Genomic DNA, 20,663 nt, shown 5'->3' on the forward strand with positions numbered 1-20,663 from the left:
GCCTGCCGAGGAGATCACACAAGACCAGGAGAATATGCATTGCTTTAGAACATGGTTCGTTAGTCCAGTTTAAGATGTAGGGAAGGGCCGAGGTCCGGAACTACTGTCGAAGACCAATGTGTATTTGCGATGCACGATGACATTGCATGAGGACATGTTCTGGTGTCTTGAGGTGATTTCCGCATAAGCAGCAGGAGTAGCTGGAGAGTTGATGCGAATCATGACTTGAAGCCTGTCGATGCTAAGTTGGTCAATATTAATCTTCATCAATCTCTTAATCACGAAACTTTGCGTTGCAAGTACGACCTCACTCGTATGAGGAATGCGGGCTGAAGCTTTTAACACTTCTGTCCTTCCAAGGCCGATGATGTATGTGCTGCATCTGGATACGCCTCGGATAATCGGTGTTCAATTTTGGACCATATTGTATAACACACTTCCTTTCTTCCTTCTTGATTTCTTTGTACTATGCCTAGCGGTTACAATCGAAGATGATAGGAAAGATGATGGCGCCCTAGAGAACGAGGGCCCAGGTCCTTTATTCTGCTTCCATTCGAACGAGTCATGGTGGGGCTTGAGGTAGACAAATAGTGTAGAGCTCGAGTCACATTGGAGATGGTTTCTTGTAGCTAACAGATGCTCTGGGTCTGAATAGATGATTTGAGAATTCGGAGCCCAAACAGAATCCGAGAGAACACAGTTCTCAGAGGATAAGATAAGATGTGGCGATGAGAGCAGGCGCTTATCAGCCTTCGAACTACACTCTCATCTCTAAGCTCTTTTGTGTGAATCCACCCACCCTTCCCCACCCGAGGGGGGTGTGCCCCAGGCTGTTAGCGTATGTTTAATATGACAGCAGATTTCGTTCAATATTCCATACCCTCTATTGATCCGCGTGGGCACTTAGGTGTTGTCTCAATGGTGTATAAGCTCTATTTCAAGATTCTTAATCTCAGATCTCCCAACCTCCACTCGGCATCTCTATGCTTTTGCCAATGTGCTCAAATAGTATCTTGTTCTGCCTTAGCTATTTTGTCTCAGTCTACACAAATTATTTCTCTGTCTCTAATGACATGACTGATTGCTGTTAGATACATGATCGTCTGCTTCCAGCCACCCTGACAACAGTTTTCTGGGCTATTAGTGATGACTTCCCAATACATGATGAACGCCTTTTCCATTGGTGTCCAGCAACTGCCGATTTTTCCCCCTTAAACAATCCTGTCCATATTAGTCCCAAATGTAATATACATCATCCGCCATGAATAAATACATCCGATCCCCTCTGCATTTTCTTTGGTTTATCGCATCACAATCATGAATGGCAATGCTGGTAGTGGCAGCGACGGTAATCCAAATGGCGATCCTGACTCCATCTCCCGCCTACTACAGTCCTTTGTGGGTACACCAAATGTTCAAGTGCTGGAGTTACTGAGTCAAAACCCCTTACTGCTCCAAGTATGTTTGCACTATGTCTTCATTGCAGTTTCTAACATCCCATACAGTCATATCTGCTCTCACAGACGTTGTCCCAGAATTCACCCAATCAGTCTATCGCACCTTCTGTCTCTTCTCCATTGTCAAACTCTCAACTTTCCTTAAATATAAGTGCTTCTCACTCGACACACACATTCTATTGATAACTCCTCCATTTGGCTTTGCTTGGCAGTCTCAAGCATTGTCCCAGCAGAGTCAGGCGCACCTTCCACTATCTTCTCAGCAACAGAGTCAGGCGCACCTTCCACTATCCTCTCAGCAGCAGAGTCAGGCGCACCTTCCACTATCCTCTCAGCAGCAGATTCAGGCGCACCCTCTGCTATCTTCTCAGCAGCAGAGTCAGGCGCACCTTCCACTATCCTCTCAGCAGCAGATTCAGGCACACCCTCCGCTATCTTCTCAGCTTCTGCCATCTTCTCAGGGATTTTATCCTTCATCTTCTTTGAGCCAAAATCGGGCTGTATTCCTTCCCACAGCTGCTCCATACCCAACACAATGGCCAATGTCGAATCAGATGTCACCTCTTTCTTCTTCTGGCACTTCCCAAACCCCATATCCCGCTGCATCTGCTCCAGCACCACTTTCTCTTACCAGTCAACATTTAATATCGAGTCTTCCAACATCTAGTCAGGCTTCGAACATCGACGCACAACCTCTCTCTGGTTTGAATCCTGGAGATAACCGCATATCTTCAGAAATTTTACCATTGCCTCCTCCTGCTCCATGCAGGCCATATGCTAGTATGCAGCTGTCCAATGTTACAGATGGATATGGTAGAATTGCTGGCTCACAGGGACACCCTCGCGTCACTACAGCCCCAGGCTTTTCTGGTTTAACTACCATACAGCGGACAAATAACATGCGACTTGAGCATGCGAACCAGTCTCTTCCACAAGGCTCAAGGAAAGGAAAGCGACGTGGAAAGGCAGTCTGTCCACCAGGGCTTAGTCGTTGGGATCAAGGCCCAAGTATTGAGGATTGTATTAGTATTGCTACAGGAGGAGTAGAAGTGGTGAGCATTGATGTTTTAGTTTATCTACCAATGCCTCCGATGACGGATATTAATGTGAGAGTGATTTTCTCTGGAAATGGATCAATTCACTAATGAACTATTTTCCAGTTCTACCGACTTCCGAGGCAGTCGATCTTCTACGAAATTAACAAAGATGCCTACCACATGTTCCTTGAAGTGCTTGGTCTATTTCATCAGTACCCAAACCTGCCAACCTCAACCACTGTCTTTGACCTGCTCTCTGACATCACTACCAAGCTAAGGCAATGATATGATCTTCCCTCTGTTTCATCATCCTTACCACTTGCACCACAAGAGCTTCTACCTCTACATCTCATGGGATTCAGTAATCATGGTAGAGCTAATGAAAGTTTTAATACTGCAAAGCTCAGGACCATGCCCTATGAGACGACCACCACTATTAGACACCTTTTGAACGGCAATGGCGTATATGTAGTTCCGAAACTTATTATTACAAAAAACAATCATTTTCAACTTCATACTAGTAAGTGATCATTGCAAGACTAATGCCATCGGTTAACATTCATATTACAGTCATCCAGAATTATTCACTCGAGGCTAATATCAGCTTGGCTCAGGTGTACTTGGGATCTGATAATACTGTCCGTCCTCATCAATGCTTGTTAAAACGTATATATAATATGTTTCGCAATGATTATGATGCAAAGCTTGATACCCATGCTTTGGAAGCTGGTGCAATGGAAGAGTCGTGTGAGGAGGACAATAATGACAGTGATGAAGAGGTAATTTACCTTTCTCTCATTAAATCATAATTTCTGATGTTCTTTCTTAGGATGCAGCTGTTGTTGCACAGTCTTTGATGAGACCAGCATCAGAAGAACTGGATGATCACCTGCTTCACTCGCCATTGATAGGGCCCAATGCTCTCCCAAGGGAACCATCTTCCCCTCCTCCTGCTCCAGTATGTCCTTTTTCAACCTCATTTTTACTTTTCTTGTACCAGTTTTTGCTCTAGATACAAAATTCTTCAACCACAGATCAGTTGTTACCAAAAAAGCTATGGGCAGAACGCTGGATTCAACCTCCCCCTCTTGATTTTACTCCTATTTTCTTTGATGATGAACGTGTTCATGCTATCTTTAAAACTACATCAGAAATCCAGCGTGAAGGAATAGTCAGTCCTGGGTTTCAGGTGAAGGGTACTAATGAACAAGAGCTTGCAGCAGAGCTGATTGTACTGATGAGGACCTCAATCCAAAGTGGAGACTGGACTAGAATTTTATCACCAGACTGCCACTTTATGCGGTATGTCAAGCTTTCTCCTCTGCCTATGAAAATTATTGAACCTTGTTACAACAGGGTGGATGACCAAGACAATTATGTCTCCTCAGGTCCTGGACTTGAACAATCAACTATGACTGAAGTTTTCCACCAGTTCTTTGAGGAACGTGAAGATGAATTCTGTACTACACTCTATGAAGACTACACCACACTCCAGTGCATGGATTTGCAAATATCGCCCAGCAAGCATGAAGAGCTAGTGTTGTTTGGGGCAGTCACTGCATTGGCTCTTGTGTATGGTCATTACCCAGGGCACTTGAATCCCCTTCTTCTAATCTATCTTCTCAATAATTGTGACCTATCCTGCCTTCATCGAGACTTAGTCTCCTCATATCTCCCTTCTGTCAGCGAGATGCTTGATCGGTGGCTCAACCTTGGACCCACTGATAGTATTGGAGAATTTGCTTCCCATTTTGCCTCATATCATAACATTCAGGTGCAGTATTTGTATCAGATTCTGTCAATGAATTTAATGACACTTATAATCCTTTATGGTCAGATTGGAGTATTAAATGGTCGTTCAGAAGCTGGTCACCAAAAACTTGCATCAGAAATGCTGCATAACGTTGTTATTGGTCCAGTTGGAGTTGAGAATGCATATTTTACTGCTTTCATTAAAGGCTTCTTGCTCCCTGGCGCTGCAGGCTTTAATTTAGCTGATGTAAGTGTTACATATATGGATAGCTTTAGTAACTCAATGTTGTCTTTTAGATTGTGCACAGCTTCTTTGGAGGTCCTGAAGAATTTGTTTGAACTGCCGAAGCATCAACAATCTGTGACTTCAAATCTCTTGACATACGCATGATTTGTAGCTTAGGGAATCAGTTCCTTGATGAATTGGCAGATGCACTTAGCATTGCTGGTCCTCACTTTGCTGGGAAGACTTTCGAAGATGTCATCAAAGACTTTCTTGTCAGCATTGGAGCACCGTGCCCACAGCTACTTGCTGTTACCAAGGACCGATTTAGCCCTGAGGTCAAAGCCAGCCTGTCTGGATTGCAATCTCCTACATTCCGAATGCGTTTGATGTGTTGGGCTGTGACAGGTGCACCAAGAGTACTTCGCGATGGCGAGCCAATGCAAGTGAGCATTCTATCTAATTAATAATTAATGAATGTATATTCAAAAGACACCTAGATCATCCTCGTTGATGATAATGATACTTCATATCTTCCTCATGGACTAAGTGACAGTTTACGGGCAGCATATCTTCAATCTGGATCTTGCTCTTTTCGGACATGCTCAAGGTCCATGAGGATTCCAGCTTCTTATCTTATTCAGTTACTCAAAGATACTTACAATCCTGATGCCAAAATCAAGAATGCTCAGGTTGCAATTCACCATTGGCTTTTGATCCAAATGTTAGATTCAGCTGGAACCTATAATATGGCTTGAATCTTGATATTCTCATTTACATCATATGTCATTCTAATAGTTCATGTCTCGATATAATTTGAAAAGTTGTTAATATGAGTTTAAGTTGTGCAAGGATACGGCACTGATACATAGTAACTCATGTTGTCCTCTTGCAGGGAAGGGCAAAGAGAAAGCAACAGAAAGTGACTACGATAATGAACAGTACAAAAAAGACTAGAGAGAGCCAAAAAACAACTGGTAATTCATCAACGAAGTGTCTCATAGTGTTCCCTAATATGTAAATGTCTCTACAGGCCGTAAACTGGGGAGTCTTGTATCTAGGACATCTACCCCATGGATTCTACAAGGATCAGCTCAAGGGATATTTTTCTCAGTTTGGGAATGTAACTCAGCTGCAAATCTCTAGAAATAAAAAGGTCAACCTGTTGTTGATTATCTGGAGACCAAACATGACTGATGTGTCTTGACCTTAGACTGGAAGATCCAAACATTACAGTTTCTTGGAATTTGATTCATTCTCAGTTGCTGAAATTGTTGCGGAGACTATGAATAATTACCTAGTCATGGTACATATCCTCCAGTGCAAAGTCATACCAAAGGACCAGATTCATCCGGAGTTATGGGTAGGCGTGAATAGGAAATGGAGAGTTGTACCTATGCAGCGTGTCGCACGAGTCAAGCATAACAAAATCGGTTGACTTTCTCAATTGAATGGAACACTATACTCAGGCATTTTCCCCTAGCTGCGAACTCTGGAAGAACAGGCCAAAGCAACCAAACGTTTGCTCAGGCGACAGAACGATAAAAAGAGCAAGCTGAAGAAACTCGGCATATCATACAACTTTGATGCTGTTGCATATGTATGTACTATACACTTGCCAATATTCGACACTGTCTCTAACCGAACCTTTCTGTTTGAAGCAAAAGCCTATCCCTACCTCCTCTTAGATATATATGACGAATACAGGAGCATATGTTTGCCACATTGAAAATTACATTTTTCTAACCCGGTATCTGAAATGTTGCTTTACACAATAGCACATGCTCTTTCGCTCTCCTGCCTGATGCTGGGGCGCACTTGGGGACGACAACCATACAAGATCATAGTACCGATGATTCATTGAACATGGAAGAGAAAATATACAAATAAAGAGCCTTAAAGCTTTCCGTTCGACGTGACCAGCCCGAGTACTACATACCTGGGTCTTTCAGCTCATGCAGCCCACACTTTAGCAATGAGTTCGGTAAGACCTGTAACAACATGAGTTTTGGGATGGAGAACAAAATGACAATACAAAGCGCACCAATATCATTCGTGTTGAATTGATACACCCCAACCATAGTCCCAACAGTTGCCGCTCGTAGAGTCCATTTTACGATCGGGCCAAGAACAGAGAATTTGCGAGGGTGTAAGTAGTTGACAGCAAGAAGAATCAAACTAAGTTAACAAAAAAAGGTGAGCTTTCACAAGCTGTGAACAAAAAGGTTCAACAAGACGCACTCCGATATGACTGTGGATTATAAGGCTGAGACCAAGTATACCATCGAAGATAGGGTAGTTTGTCCCACTCGTAGCAAATGCGGCAACAGTCATAGGAACGAGGGCGGCGGATACAAGGCGTTCAAATGCCCAGTGATACGAACTGTGATGGAGGAGGGAAAGTTGTAGGATAATTCACGGTGCCTTTGTATATTGCTAAAGAGTAGGTTTGCGTTAAGCACATATCCAGAGAGTTGCAAGCAATTATGCACGGCCACCAGGGACGTAGGCAAAGTGATCGCTGGTTGACTGTCTAACTGTGGAATGTCTGTGGAATGTCCATGTCATGGATATTTATTTTATACTAGGAGGTGATGGAGCTTACCTTGAGTAGAGGAGCGTATGAGGGAGCGCTTGATAAGTGCCTTTGATAGCGTAGAGCAAAGAATGAGAGACGAGCTCATCGTCTAGAGCAGAGAGGGAGGTAGCAGAGAGAGCCTGCTAATCACAAGCGTTTCTTTACGGGCTCCTCCGGTTACTCCCGGCCCCTACCGGAGTATCGGAGTCTCTTTCCGGCAGTTAGTGCTTGTCGAACTGCACCTCGATTCAATCCTATACACTGTTACACGGCCCAAGACATGATTATTGCATGTTACCAGCAACCTCAAACTTCAACATCTTGTCAGTCGCTCGTTAGGTTCGACCGGTAAACTGGGTCAGTATTCCGCTACCTGCAATGAATTTTCACATCTCAATCATTGGTAAGTGAAATTTTCCTGTTCGAAACAGTCAATCCTATACTAACGTACGTCATTTGTTCTACAGTTGCTGCCCCAACGCTGTCTTCTACTGGCACACCGACACGCTTACTGTCCGCGTCTGTGCAGTTTGCGATATCCCAGTCGGAGCAGAGATCACAGTCGAATACTGCCCCGTTCTTGACTCTGCCGCCCAGCGAGCTCAGAGTCTCGCTCCCTATGATATTTCCTCATGTGCTTGCAGCCCTTCCTGCAGTGACCCAGCTCTATCCAAAATTTCTGACGAGCGTCGCGCACGGTTCAGAAAACTCATCGTTCTGACTCCTCCTATTGGCGGGTTTGAACCTGGTGACTACGCATGGTTCCAGTCGCGATTGACACCCCATCCTTAACCAGAAGAGCTGCAACGATGGTAAGGACGAAGACAAGATGCTTTACTGTGTGTACGTCGCTGTGGGCCAGAAACGTTCGACTGTTGCTCAGCTTGTCAAGACTCTCGAGGAGAATGACGCCATGAAATACACAACCATTGCTACAGCAACCGCCTCGGAAGCTGCTCCTCTGCATGTGCGATGGGTGAATGGTTCCGTGATAATGGCAAACACGGTGCGTTCAACGGCGAATTATGCGGTTTTGGGCTCAAGTTCTTTGCTCCCGGTCGATCCACCACACAAAGCGTATGTCGCTTTGCTGAGCATTCCTCAGAAAGCTTAGTACCATGAATCTGGTGGTACATGATCTAATCAATTCTTCGATGTCCATTTAGGCATCAAGCGTCCTGCAGACCAAATGAACGTCATAGTGCAACCGCCAGAAAAACGATCAAATATCTCCTCCAGATCTCCACCGCGCCACAATCCGAAAGAGAACGCGAACGCAAATCCCCAGTACTGATCGACACGCTCTTTTTCTTCTTTCCTTCAGCCCTTCAACATCGTGAACGACGAGGTGAAGAAGCGCTTCATGGCTATGGTCTGCCAGCTCAACAAACTTTCCACAGAGAATCTTGGATTCATTCCCAGCTTGGACCTCGATGGTTTGATCACCTACGGAATCCAAAGCATTTGAAGCTTTCACACAAGAATGGACCAGATTCGTTGTCCACAACAAAATGACTCGACCACTTCGCCAAATCCGAATTGGCCTGTATTTGGAGCTAATGCATTGCAGAGCTCTTCCGATGCTGAACCTGACTGCTATGAGCTCGAGATGGTTAACGACAACGTAGCCAACCACATCGTGGTCGCAGAGCGACCTAAGGATGCTTCCTTTGGTTTATCGTCGAATCCTTCATCTCCTCCGAATCCTCGTGCTAGAACAACTATCCTCACTGGACGCATCAAACACGAGTGTTCTCTTCGCCCTCCATTTGGTCCACGATACCGCAAGCAGATGCGAGAACGTCACCAAAAGTACAACACACCTCTTAGGCAAATCAAGATGATTGAGAATGCTGGGGTTGCAGGCGGTAGAGGTGGAATCAACAGGCTTAGTAGTGGAGTTGGCGTGGGTGCCGGTGGTGTGTTCAGGGACCTTGTTGTACATCTGATGCTTTGGTCTTCCTGTCACAGATCTCTAACCAATTCATCAACACAGGCAACAAACAAGAAACCGGCAAAAGGCGCCTTCGAGCACATGGCTCGCATGCCGAGGAATCAACTTCTCGATGCTCTCTTTGCCTTGTTCCGAGATACTCCTCGGCGGGGTGTCAAACCTTTGCGAGAGAAGACACGACCACTCGAGGCTTACCCGAAAGAGGTCCCATCAGAAACTGCGTATCTCCATCGGAGCGGAGAACACAACGGTTTATGGGAGGTCAAGGACACATTCAAGAAGGAAGGCGCAGGTCCACCGCTCAACCACGAAACGAAACCCGCCAAGACGGAAGACGCTAACGGCCCCGAGGATGACGAAGAGGACGAAGACACGGAGGAGGCTTCATATAGGACAATATTCTGCTCTGTATCTGTCAGGTACCCCGTTGTACGTTTATAACGTTGTATATTAAGACATTGGATTATACACTTGCTTTGTTTGTCTGCGGAATTGCGATTCCTTTTGGTCCTCCTCTTTAATCTACAACCCTACTTCGACTCTTACTTCCACGGTTGAAGCTGACTCGTTCGACATAATGCTGTCTTTTGTTCTTCTTAGAAAGCTTCTCCATCTGATTGACTCATCTATAGGCTTGATTCTTACGACTTTGACAAATGGCCACTCAAAAATCAGGCTACTCAAAAATCAGACTGTCCTGAGGGAAAGAAGCCTTCCATCTCCAAACGTAGTCACAGTGTATTTAACCTCCATGCCTTTCCTCTTTTTGTTCTTTGCATTCTCCTGGCACATTGGAGGTTCGATGGCGCATTGGCGCATTGGAGTGTTGGAGGTTCGTTGGAGCGTTGGAGGTTCGTTGGAGCGTTGGAGGTTCATTGGAGCATTGGAGGTTCGATGGCGCGTTAGAGGTTTGTTGGAGGTTCAATGGTGCATCGGAGGTTCATGACGCATTGGAGGCTCATGACGCGTTGGAGGTTCGAAGGCGCATTGGCACGTTGGAGGTGCATTGGAGGTTCGATGGTGCATCGGAGGTTCATGATGCATTGGAGGCTCATGACGCGTTGGAGGTTCGAAGGCGCATTGGCGCGTTGGAGGTGCGTTGGAGGTTCATGGCGCATTGGAGGTTCTTGGCGCGTTGGAGAGTTTGTCAGCGCATTAGCAAGTTGGGGTCTGTCAGAGGTCGGTAAGAAGTTCGTTAGCGTGTAAGCATGTAAGGAATCCACTTGAACAAAAGTTGAAGTGAGAAATAAAAAGTGTGGAAGGTGAATCTACGCACTTGAGGGAGCATTCGACACAGGTGCACATATAAAAAGTGATATAGAAGGGAGACTATCCAGATACCAGCCCTCACTAGGCTATCGCAAATGAGCATGGAGGTCCATCGGACGACACATCAAGCCTAGTGTGGAAGGATCAGTATGAGTCTGAAAAAGTAAAGGACAAGAACGAACCGAGCTTTTATAGCTGGCCAGTGTTTGGAGCATTCAACAAACAACACGAGAAACAAGTCACACCGTGTTTCTCAATAATTAAGTCACATGAGACCAGATCAGATTGTTTTCTCTGTTCACTTATCTTCGAAGAGCTCTACATGTCTTATATATCTTTACCTTACCCGGTCCTTCCAAACGTTCCGTCAATCATTGCTGAAGATATCAACTCATCTCATAAGGAACACCTCAAGTTACATGCCATATATAGCACAGAAGGGCGGAAAACCAGGCAAAGCTCTGAGGTTATATCTGCATGTATCATCGAGGAATGGCGAGATCCATGGGTTGAAAGATGGATGGAGGATCAGGTCAAGGTCAATTAAAAACCATCAGTTGATAAAGAGGTCCTCACTTTCTTATTTTACAGTGTGAAACCATTCTCAACTGGCTACATGACGCTATCCTCATTGACTTTGAGCAACCACTTGTTGAAGCTCTGAACTTGTTCTTGAGTGTCCAAGTACTAGTCTCCTATGGTGAAATAGAACAGGCACTGCAAGAGCTGAGTAGTTGGCAAGAACAAATTGGATTAAACGTAGTAGATGTTCCTTGTGGTGATGGTTTAGATACTCAACTTATTTTCAGCTCTTCAATCACCAGAAGAACCTCACGCTAGATCTGATAAATCAATATGAGGATGAGCTACAGGACCCGGAGGATTCCGATTTGGACTCAGACAATGACAGTGATGAGGACTACAACAATGAGGATTACAGTGATAATGACAGCGACGACAATTACGACGACGATTACGACGATGATTACGACGATGATTACGACGATGATTACGACGATGATTACGACGATAATTACGACGACAATTACGACGACAATTACGACGACAATTACGACGACGATTACGACGACGATTACGATGTCGATTACGACGACGATTACGACGATGATAAACATCATCATCAGCGCCAAAAGATCCAAAATCGCCGTCAAAGAGATCCATCTCCAGACAAAACTTCGTATCTTCCACTTTGCAAACAGTGGAACTCGACATTAAGAAACCATTTGTTGATGGTGTGTTTTTTCTACTTGGATGTCACTTCTCCTGATATAAATTGTACTATAGGCTGATGCCGACGAAAGATCTGCCAAAGATTTGGAGATAGGTCATCGTGAAGTGGCACGCGCCATACAAGCTATGAAGAAAGTACGAAAATATACATACAATCAACATGAATTCATAAACGCTGTGGTGGTAAATCCTTCTTCCGGTATCTTTTCAGCATACTTACAATTTCCAGACATCTGGTCTGGCACGTACCATTCTGGAGCTCACAAATCGTTCAGCCTACTACGATAAACCTCATCAAGCCAGTTACGCACGAAGATTTGGCTTTGGTTTAGTGTTAGGAGATGTTCTTGGGCGTTGGACACCTGATGAATGGGCTCAGCAAGCCGAAGAATCCCTTAAGGAAAATCCACCAGCTGGATACAATAAAGTAGGGATGTTTTCGAAAATGGTCTATCCTTACTTACCAATTGCAGGAAAATACACTTCATATGCAGAGCGGACATGACTTAATTGAGGCGATCACCTCCCATCCAAACCTCATCCCAAAAGTTTCGAATCCTGCAGCTATATTTTTTCTCTGCTCTAGCGACAATTTCCAATTTGCATGGAGAAGATGGCCCTCTTGGGGCTTAGATGCCGCTGGTTATCGAGTATGTTCTCTTTGTGCGTAAGATTTAATACTGATCTGAGGAGCCACCGTTAGGTCTGGGATTGCAATAGTGAAGCCCTTTATCGCCGGACTATGTAATACCTCCAAGTTCAGCGACTGAATCAATGTCAATGGGACCGTGCCAAGAGAGAATGGAATGAAATTATATTTTTTATTGTTGAACGATCTATGGAACTTCGTGATCTGTTGAAAGATGTTGACAAACAGACTCACCAACCGAATATTCTGCACTGTACAAAATGTGCTTCAGAGGTTCCTGAAAAGTGTTGTGTTCAGCGTATAGATGTGGAACTGAACACAGATCCGGATTTTGTTGAACGCTGGGAAGGAGTCGGAGTAACCAAAGTACCACCTGAAGAACGCATGAAACCTCGCAAGGTCAGAATACAAGTTTTCATATATATAATTATCTTACAGCTTGTATGGATAGGGCAGAAAGGCTAGCGAAACTGCTGAGATTGTGGATCCAGATGAAATTGGGCTGCGCAAGATAGCTATACGTGACAAAGAAGTTATACAGCATTGTGGTAAACATATTTTTCTGTTATTTTCAAAACAAAAACTGGTGTGTGATAATCTGTAAAACTAGACGTCTTTTTTCATTATCCAACAGCAAGATTTTATCTGGTACAATGCATTTTCACATGGTCCAAATGGCACATTCAACCGCCTGGTTCGTTACTCACAAACTCCACTGGGTGTCCAGCCAGTTCTACGCAGTGGTAAATTTGACTTCTGGGTAGTTGGGCAAATGATACCCTTTGGTGCACGGCAGCCATCAGGAGGCCATCTAGCAGATCATTACATGTTCTACCAAGGTATCAATGCTGATACATTATGGGGAATCACCGTACTTTTTGAGCAGGCTGAGGTTTGTTTAGTTATCATTCTAATCTGTTTCACATATTCGATATAATTTTCAGATGTCAGCTACAATTCTGGCAACAGCACGAGCTGTTCACCCTGATCTAGTCAAGAAGATCAAGAACCAGTCAGCGCTTTGTGAAAGAGTGGGCTTATGTGGTCTCAACCTCTTCAACTGTTCAGGCTACACAGCACCACAGCATTATGATAAGGACGCTACTCCTTCACTTTGTGCTCAGTTTGTGTTGCAAGCCGAGAAGAAGTGGAGTGAGTTTGCATTTTGTGCACTTCAGTATGGCTATTATTTTGAATCACATGAGAATACGCTATGGTTTGTAATTAAATTTCTTTGCTGCCAATGTTCATCGATATTTTGCAGGAGTTTCGACTCAACATTACTTCATGGTACCATGCTTCCCTTTGAAAACACTATCTTGCATCTTCGAGGTGGAGCCAACAGTGTTGGGACTCATACTACCACATGTGAGCGTGACAGAAGACGGGCCGAACAGAATGAGCGAACTATCAACAACTACCATCTCCGTCAACGTGCTTGGGCCGGACATGAAAATGTGGTTGTGTAACTTTATTAACAACGATTCATATGACTGATAGAAAGACAGGGGCTATGAGGATGTAAGCGATGGAGAAAATGGGAAATGGGAAGCGGTTGACGAGAAGTGGTCAGTGGTCAGTGGGAAATGGAGCGATAGGAAATGGAGCGATAGATGGAGCGATAGGAAATGGAGCTATGGGAAAATGAGCTATGGGAAAATGAGCGATAGGAAAAGGAGCAACGGGAAATGGAGCTATGGGAAAATGAGTGATAGGTAAAGGAGCGACAGGAAATGGAGCTATGGGAAAAGGAGTGATAGGAAACAATTAAAAGAAATCTGATGTAATACTTCTTGAACTGAAATAACTGCAGGGTATATTTGGTAAAACTATGGAATTAAGGAAGGAAAGAAATAGTAATCAATTGGTGGTTGGTTGGCGGGGGATGAGAAAAGTTAAAATTTTTTTCCGGTGGTGTGACATATCCTTCTGAGAGACTTGAGCAGCAATTTGCTCCTCTTTCGAGTTGCGCTCATTGCGAGATGGGTGGTCACCAGTCTTGAAAAATCCTGGCTGATAGAAAAGATATTCAATCCCTTTCCATACCTCATATGGGTCCTCTTTGTCCAGAGAAATCAAGCCTAATTGAAGAAGCAAGAACGTCTTGAGTATCAAGAAACTCTAAGTCGACTAAAAGCCTACCATTTGAATCTGGACTGTTGGTCCTATTAATTGGAATATGATTAGGATCCCACATAGAGTTTATCGCATGATTCTCAAAGCACTCAAAAACCCGTGTACTTGCTTTAAATGTTCCACGATTCCAGCCTAGATGAGTCTCAAGAATAGTATCAAGGGTCTCCACCTTTCCTTCCCCGTTATTATAACAAATCTTGTACCTTCTCAAATCCAGCCCCCCCGTATAACCAACAGTCTCCATCGCAAGCTTTCGGGCATCAGACCACTGATAATAGGTGGTCGATGTACGCTGCTCATCACCTGGTTCCCTGGGTTTGTAAATCACAGAGAGCCGATCATACTGGTGCATACTGCAATAGTCCTTGTGTCACGAAGCGGCAGAGGCGGAGTGACTAGCGGAGCAGGAAGCGGGGTGACTAAGCCAGGCAGTGAGGCGGAGCGACTAAGCAGGTCAGTGAGGCGGAGCGACTAAGCGGAGCGGAGGCGAACTGGTCCCAGATAATGACAGAGATATATTGAGTATCGTAGTCATAGGTAATAATAAGTAAGCACATACCTGGTCCCAGATAATGACAGAGAGGTCAAGATAAGGGACCAGGCTGTGGAGGGTTGGCTATATATACATAATCTAGTCTGCGAGAAACAACGATGTAATACTGTACAGTTCAGGGGCAAGGAAGGAGGCGGAAGCCGATAGAAAGAGAAGATGGGTCAGGTGGATCAGTAATAGATAGATCAGTAATCAATGGAGATTGACAGCGATGGGATGATGTATTGTACAAGTAAAGGCGTCGAGACGGTGAGAAAGGGAAAATGATAGGGGCTGCGTACTTTATGACATTACCCCCCTCCTTATGACCATTGCCCTCGATGGTCAAGGTTTTGCCGCTGTCGGATGTTTTTTGTGAAAGGCCCGAACAATTTTTGGTGCCCGGCTGAGGTTGGGTGCGGGTTCCCAAGAGTTGTGTCCTGCATCGTAACCTTTCCATTTTACTAGATATTCCAACTTCTTCCATCGTACCCGACTGTCCAAGATCTCCTCCACTTCATATTCCGGTTCATCTTCATCTTCTAAGTACACCGGCTCTGGTGGTGTTGGTATTTCGCCATTGATGGGGTTACCTTTCCATGGATATAGTTTGTCGACATGAAAGACAGGATGAAGGCGGTCTAATGACAAGGGAAGGTCAAGGCGGTAATCCAGAGGTCCGACTTTCTCCAGAATACGGTAAGGTCCTAGCTGTCGGTCTCCTAGTTTTTCACTGGATAGCTGCAGGTTAATGTCCTCCGCACTTAGCCAAACTAGGTCCCCAACTTTGAATTGATGCGCTTTTCGCTTCCCACGTTCGTATCCCTCCTTTTGTTGCTTCTTTCCTAGATGTAAGGCAGCTCCAGCATCCTGTCGCGCTTCTCGGAGAATCCGTATGCGGTCATCCACCGCTGGAATGCCGCTGCGTTGACCAACCGGGATATTGAACAGGGGAAGGTATCCGTAGGTTAACTCGAATGGGGACATGCCTAGGGCCGAGTGAGTCCGCGAGTTAATCACAAACTCCGCCATGGGGAGGTGTTCTGCCCAGTCATCTTGTCGTCGTCCCACATAGAGGCGGATGTATTTTTCCACTTCCTGATTTGCGCGTTCAGTTTGGCCATTGGACTGAGGGCGATATCCGGAGGTTAGATCTGATTTAATGCCCAGTCTAGCGAGGAGGGATCGCATGAGTTTAGCTGCGAACTGAGGTCCGCGGTCGGATTTGAAGTGGAGGGGAAGACCATGGAGACGGAAGATTTCTCGGTAATAGATATCGGCGACACCTTCGGCTGTAATGGAGCTGGTGCAAGGAATAGCATGGATTTGTTTTCCATACAGGTCTGTACAGACCAAGACTGCGTCGTATCCCTGGGAGTTAGGCAATTGTGTTATCAGGTCGACCCCTACCTCTTCCCATAGGCCGGATGGTACATCCAGTGGTTGAGTCACAGCTCGTGGGTGCCGTTGGATCTTCTTGCGGGCGCAAATCTCGCATCCCTCAACGTATTTCTCTACAAAAGAACGCAGTGTCGGCCACCAGAAGTGGGTGCTGACCAGGTCAAGTGTCCCATGTAATCCGGGATGTCCAGCAGTTGGATGATCATGGCATTGACGGAGTACCTCGGTGCGTAGATTGTTGTCTGCTGGTACATATACCCGGCCCCGGTAATAGACCAACCCGTTGTCCTCCTCCCATTCAGCTATCCCATTGGCCAAGCGTTGTAACCCATGCTTCTTGACTGTTTCCAGACCTTCCAGTACTTGTGCTTCCCGTTCTGAGGCTTTCCGAATACGATCCTCTAGGGGGTTCCGTAGGATTGAAGCGGCGATTTTGGTGAAGTGGCCAGGTTTAAGGACGGTCTGTTGCTGATTGTCATCGCTATCTGATACATGATGTACTGCCATACGAGAAAGAGCATCAGCTTGGGTGTTTACTCGGCCAGGACGGTGGATCATATGAAAATCAAACCGTGATAGATAGAGGGCCCATCGGGCTTGTCGACGGGTAAGGTCTTGTGCTGTGCGCCAGAATTCGAGGTTGGAGTGATCGGTGATAATGTCGAATGGTTGTGGAAGTCCTTCCAGGAAATTCCTCCAGTCCTTCAATGCTTCAATGATGGCAAGCATCTCCCGATCATATATTTCATAGTTCCGTTCTGCTGGCTGCATGGATGCCGATCTGAAGGCTACCGGGTGCCACTGACCATCGTCTTGCTGCTGCATGAGGGCGCCTCCCGTAGCAAAGCCTGATGCGTCTACCTCAATTCGAGTGGGCCGATCTGGCGCCCATAGAGCAAGGATTGGTGCGGAGATGAAGGCCTCTCGAAGGGTGTCAAATGCCTCCTGTTGTGTACCAGTCCAGTTAAAGCTGGTATCCTTCTTGGTTAGGTCGTTCAAAGGTCGAGCTATTCTTGCAAAATTTCGGATAAAGCGCCGGTAGAAGTTTGCAAACCCCAAAAATCCTCGCAGTTCCCGGAGGTTGGTAGGGACTGGCCAGTCACGAACAGCCGCTACTTTGACCGGATCCATTCTCACCTCCCCTTCTGAAATGATAAGTCCCAGGTATTCGATCTGTTGCTGTTCAAATTCACATTTCTCTGGGCGCAAATAGAGGTCGTGCTTTTCTAGTCGCGTTAATACTTCCCGTACCACTTGTCGGTGTTCCTTGAGGTCGTTACTGAATATGAGGATGTCGTCTAGGTAGACTGCCACCTTGCCAGCTGCAATGAGATCAGCAAATATCGCATTCATAAGTGCTTGGAATGTGGCAGGGGAATTTGTGAGACCGAAGAACATAACCTTAGGCTCGAACAAGCCCCGAGTTGTTGCAAATGCGCCTTTCCATTCATGCCCCTTCTTAATCCGCACATTATTGTAGCCCCAGCGAACGTCAAACTTGGTGAAATATCGCGCTCCCTGAAGCCGGCTAATGATATCAGCAACTAATGGGAGAGGATATCGGTTCTTCACAGTATACTCATTCAGTTTCCGGTAGTCCTGTACGAAACGGAGTTTCCCATCCTTCTTCTTCACGAAGAAGACTGGAGATGAGATGGGTGACTTCGAGGGAACGATGTAGCCTTTCCGTAGGTTTTCTTCTAGAAAGCGGTCGAGTTCCTCCTGCTCGTTCAAGGACATTGGGTAGATCTTTGTCCGCATGGTTGCTGGTGCTCCGGGTACAAGATCGATAGCGTGATCCCAGGGCTGATGGGCAGGTAATCGCTCAGAGGCAGATTCGGAGAAAACCTTCTTGAAGTCTCGGTACTGCTCAGGGACCATCTCCTCAAAGGTTTTAATGGGTTTATCGCGGTTAGCCTCCTCTGCTAGTTGTTGAGAATAAGTGAACCCTGCTGAGCACCATACTTCCTCTGTTTGTTCTTCCAATATCCCCGCTTTCACCCATGCCCGACGCGTTTTGTGATTGGCTCGTATTCGGTGTATTGGGGATTCCTCCGTTGCTGTTATGATTTCATTCTCCTCTAGGTCTGCCTCAGTGTGATTGGGTTCACGTTGGGATCCTTCGTTCAGGAGTTCCTGGATTGGACTATCGGTAGTAGACGCCACTAGGTGAGGGTGTGAAGTCTGCTCATCTTCTACTTCCTCTATATGTACCCGGGGTGGCTTTACTGAAAGTCGTCCCCTCTCCCAGTCAATCTCTGGATTTACCTTCCGTAACCAGGGGAGTCCGAGAATAATATCCTCTCCTCCTAAGTTTGTGATCAGGAAATCCATCCATCGCTCCTGGTTATCCACTGTGAGTGCTAAGCGTGCAAAGTGGGTGATTCGCCCGGCTCGGTTAGGTGTACCATCGATATTGAATACATCAATTGGTTTATGGAGGGGTGCGCAGGTTACGTGATTTCTGGTGGCAAAGTCTTGGTTTAAAAACAGGGCGGTAGCTCCACAGTCTACCATGGCTGCGGTTGTTATACTATGGTTCCTTCCTCTCAGTTTCGCATGAATTCGGAAATGTGGGGAGCTGGAATTTAATTCCCAAATAGATGATATTGTACATGATGGGAGCGAGTCATACGAAGAGGTAGCGAACATAGTAAACTGATTATGGGGTACTCTCGGTGCAGCCGGAGCGGGTACCCTCTTTAAAAACCCTGCTGAAAACCAGAGGACGGAGGAGACATGGCATTAGCACGGTCCAACAATTCCCTTATTTGTCCAATTTGGGTGGAGAAGTCCTGATTGGCGGGGCTCGGTGTAGCAGGTCCAGCGACAGGTGTTGGGATTGAGGCGGCAATCTGAACTGATTCGTTTGGGAATAAGGTAAATGGTGCCGCCGTGGCTGAGATCTGCTGACGGCGAGGCTGTTGGCGTCGGCCACGGTCACGACTAAGTCCCATGAACTTGTCCTGACAGACGGATTCTAGGTGTCCCCGGCGTCCACAGTATCGACAGGTAGTCTCCTTGTGTGGGCAATTCTGCTTAACATGGCCTTGAGCTCCACAACCAAAACATCGTCCGCGCATACGGGCAAGGAAGGCCTCCCTGCTATTCCCAGTGCTGGTATGAGTAGCATCAATGTCCATGGCGTGAGGGTCGGCAGGGGTAATGTGAGCGGTGTGTGCGGGAGCGTGTCCGGTGTTTCGGCCGGTCATGGTGGGATCATGCAGGTAGACATCCACCGATATGGCTCGTTTGATTGCCTCTTTCAAAGTCGGAGCGATTCCTTGGGCGATGTTTACGATGATAAGGTGTTGTCGGATCTCCGGAAGTAAGGCGGTGAAGAAGCGTTCCCGTAAATCAATATCAGACATTTCAGTCCGATCTCCGATATCCTTGAACTTCTGGGCAAATTCTGCAACTGTCTGCCCTTTACTTTGTCTGAGGTTCTTGATCTCGCTACGGGCTTCCATACCTGGGTCCATTGGTTCAAACCGCTGGCTAAATTCCTTCAAGAACGTATCCCAGTTTCCTCCGAAAGGGGGATTCTCTGCACTGAAGTGTAACAGATGGGGAGTTGCCCAATCTCCAGCACTTTCTGTGAAGAAGCCCAGGGCGGACTTGATAAGTTTAACTTGGCTTTTGGCGAGATCCGGTTGTTCTGACGCCCAATTTTGGAACTGAGCCATGAAGCGACGAGCTTCAGCACCATCTTTACCCTTGAAGACCTCGGGTTTGTTCATGCTTGACTTGGATGATGAGCGTTCCTCCATCGCTGTAGCAAGGCTGGCTGCTTGTCTGATGAGCTGAGCCATGAGATCCTCAGCAGAGGTATTTGGGGCAGGCGGGACAGGAGTCGACATGATGGGAGTAGGCAATCGGGGTTGGGGAATTGGCAGGAAGGTTATATTGCTCACAGTGAGTGGCTCTCGGATCGAGTTCGAAAGGGCGTTGGGGCAAGGTTGAGACTGGCAATCGCGCCAAGTATCGTTGTTGTTGTGGGCGTGAGCTTGGTCTCTGGGGTCAAGTGCGTGTGGGAGTGTGGAGCAGTCTATACTGGCAGCAGGTGTTTCAGAATCGGGCGGGACTGGGGAAGACGTGGTGTCTACAGATCCTGCAAGGACAACCTTATCGGTAGGCTGTCAGTGCAGTAATGGATCTTGACCTAATGTCACGAAGCGGCAGAGGCGGAGTGACTAGCGGAGCAGGAAGCGGGGTGACTAAGCCAGGCAGTGAGGCGGAGCGACTAAGCAGGTCAGTGAGGCGGAGCGACTAAGCGGAGCGGAGGCGAACTGGTCCCAGATAATGACAGAGATATATTGAGTATCGTAGTCATAGGTAATAATAAGTAAGCACATACCTGGTCCCAGATAATGACAGAGAGGTCAAGATAAGGGACCAGGCTGTGGAGGGTTGGCTATATATAC

At 46.3% G+C, this 20,663-nt stretch overlaps 7 protein-coding genes across 7 annotated transcripts; 6 read left to right on the plus strand and 1 right to left on the minus strand.

Moving 5' to 3' along the window:
• Positions 1-1,471: 1,471 nt before the first annotated feature.
• On the plus strand, positions 1,472-2,779 carry C8R40DRAFT_1177313 (uncharacterized protein; the record flags this gene model as incomplete). The annotated part of the gene is made up of 2 exons (XM_046232658.1): positions 1,472-2,563; positions 2,618-2,779. The coding sequence occupies 2 exons, from the start codon at positions 1,472-1,474 to the stop codon at positions 2,777-2,779; spliced, it is 1,254 nt and encodes a 417-aa protein (XP_046079968.1).
• A 392-nt stretch (positions 2,780-3,171) lies between these two features.
• Positions 3,172-4,936, plus strand: C8R40DRAFT_1177314 (uncharacterized protein; the record flags this gene model as incomplete). Its single annotated transcript, XM_046232659.1, has 7 exons — positions 3,172-3,273; positions 3,324-3,452; positions 3,507-3,796; positions 3,851-4,268; positions 4,332-4,493; positions 4,544-4,579; positions 4,658-4,936. The coding sequence occupies 7 exons, from the start codon at positions 3,172-3,174 to the stop codon at positions 4,934-4,936; spliced, it is 1,416 nt and encodes a 471-aa protein (XP_046079969.1).
• Positions 4,937-5,407: 471 nt separating this feature from the next.
• On the plus strand, positions 5,408-6,069 carry C8R40DRAFT_1006314 (uncharacterized protein; the record flags this gene model as incomplete). Its single annotated transcript, XM_046222807.1, has 4 exons — positions 5,408-5,446; positions 5,503-5,625; positions 5,683-5,902; positions 5,969-6,069. Coding segments are annotated over 4 exons (483 nt in total), but the record flags the coding sequence as incomplete, so codon positions are not given.
• Positions 6,070-6,422: 353 nt separating this feature from the next.
• On the minus strand, positions 6,423-7,153 carry C8R40DRAFT_1163808 (CybS-domain-containing protein; the record flags this gene model as incomplete). Its single annotated transcript, XM_046230408.1, has 5 exons — positions 6,423-6,460; positions 6,514-6,567; positions 6,707-6,852; positions 7,000-7,006; positions 7,075-7,153. The coding sequence occupies 5 exons, from the start codon at positions 7,151-7,153 to the stop codon at positions 6,423-6,425; spliced, it is 324 nt and encodes a 107-aa protein (XP_046079971.1).
• A 272-nt stretch (positions 7,154-7,425) lies between these two features.
• C8R40DRAFT_1177315 (uncharacterized protein) lies at positions 7,426-8,161 on the plus strand (the record flags this gene model as incomplete). The annotated part of the gene is made up of 3 exons (XM_046232660.1): positions 7,426-7,450; positions 7,515-7,702; positions 7,844-8,161. 3 exons carry the CDS (start codon positions 7,426-7,428, stop codon positions 8,159-8,161), a joined length of 531 nt encoding a protein of 176 aa, XP_046079972.1.
• A 369-nt stretch (positions 8,162-8,530) lies between these two features.
• Positions 8,531-9,442, plus strand: C8R40DRAFT_1060789 (transcription initiation factor IIF, beta subunit-domain-containing protein; the record flags this gene model as incomplete). Its single annotated transcript, XM_046225378.1, has 2 exons — positions 8,531-8,986; positions 9,044-9,442. 2 exons carry the CDS (start codon positions 8,531-8,533, stop codon positions 9,440-9,442), a joined length of 855 nt encoding a protein of 284 aa, XP_046079973.1.
• Positions 9,443-9,752: 310 nt separating this feature from the next.
• On the plus strand, positions 9,753-13,639 carry C8R40DRAFT_1177317 (uncharacterized protein; the record flags this gene model as incomplete). Its single annotated transcript, XM_046232661.1, has 13 exons — positions 9,753-9,852; positions 9,908-10,095; positions 10,674-10,808; positions 10,862-11,032; positions 11,080-11,523; positions 11,576-11,656; positions 11,733-11,948; positions 12,016-12,171; positions 12,468-12,569; positions 12,622-12,756; positions 12,805-13,062; positions 13,115-13,386; positions 13,435-13,639. 13 exons carry the CDS (start codon positions 9,753-9,755, stop codon positions 13,637-13,639), a joined length of 2,463 nt encoding a protein of 820 aa, XP_046079974.1.
• Positions 13,640-20,663: the final 7,024 nt, after the last annotated feature.

The sequence above is a fragment of the Lentinula edodes genome (genome assembly GCF_021015755.1).
Source record: "Lentinula edodes strain Le(Bin) 0899 ss11 chromosome Unknown C8R40scaffold_62, whole genome shotgun sequence".
Taxonomy (NCBI): domain Eukaryota; kingdom Fungi; phylum Basidiomycota; class Agaricomycetes; order Agaricales; family Omphalotaceae; genus Lentinula; species Lentinula edodes.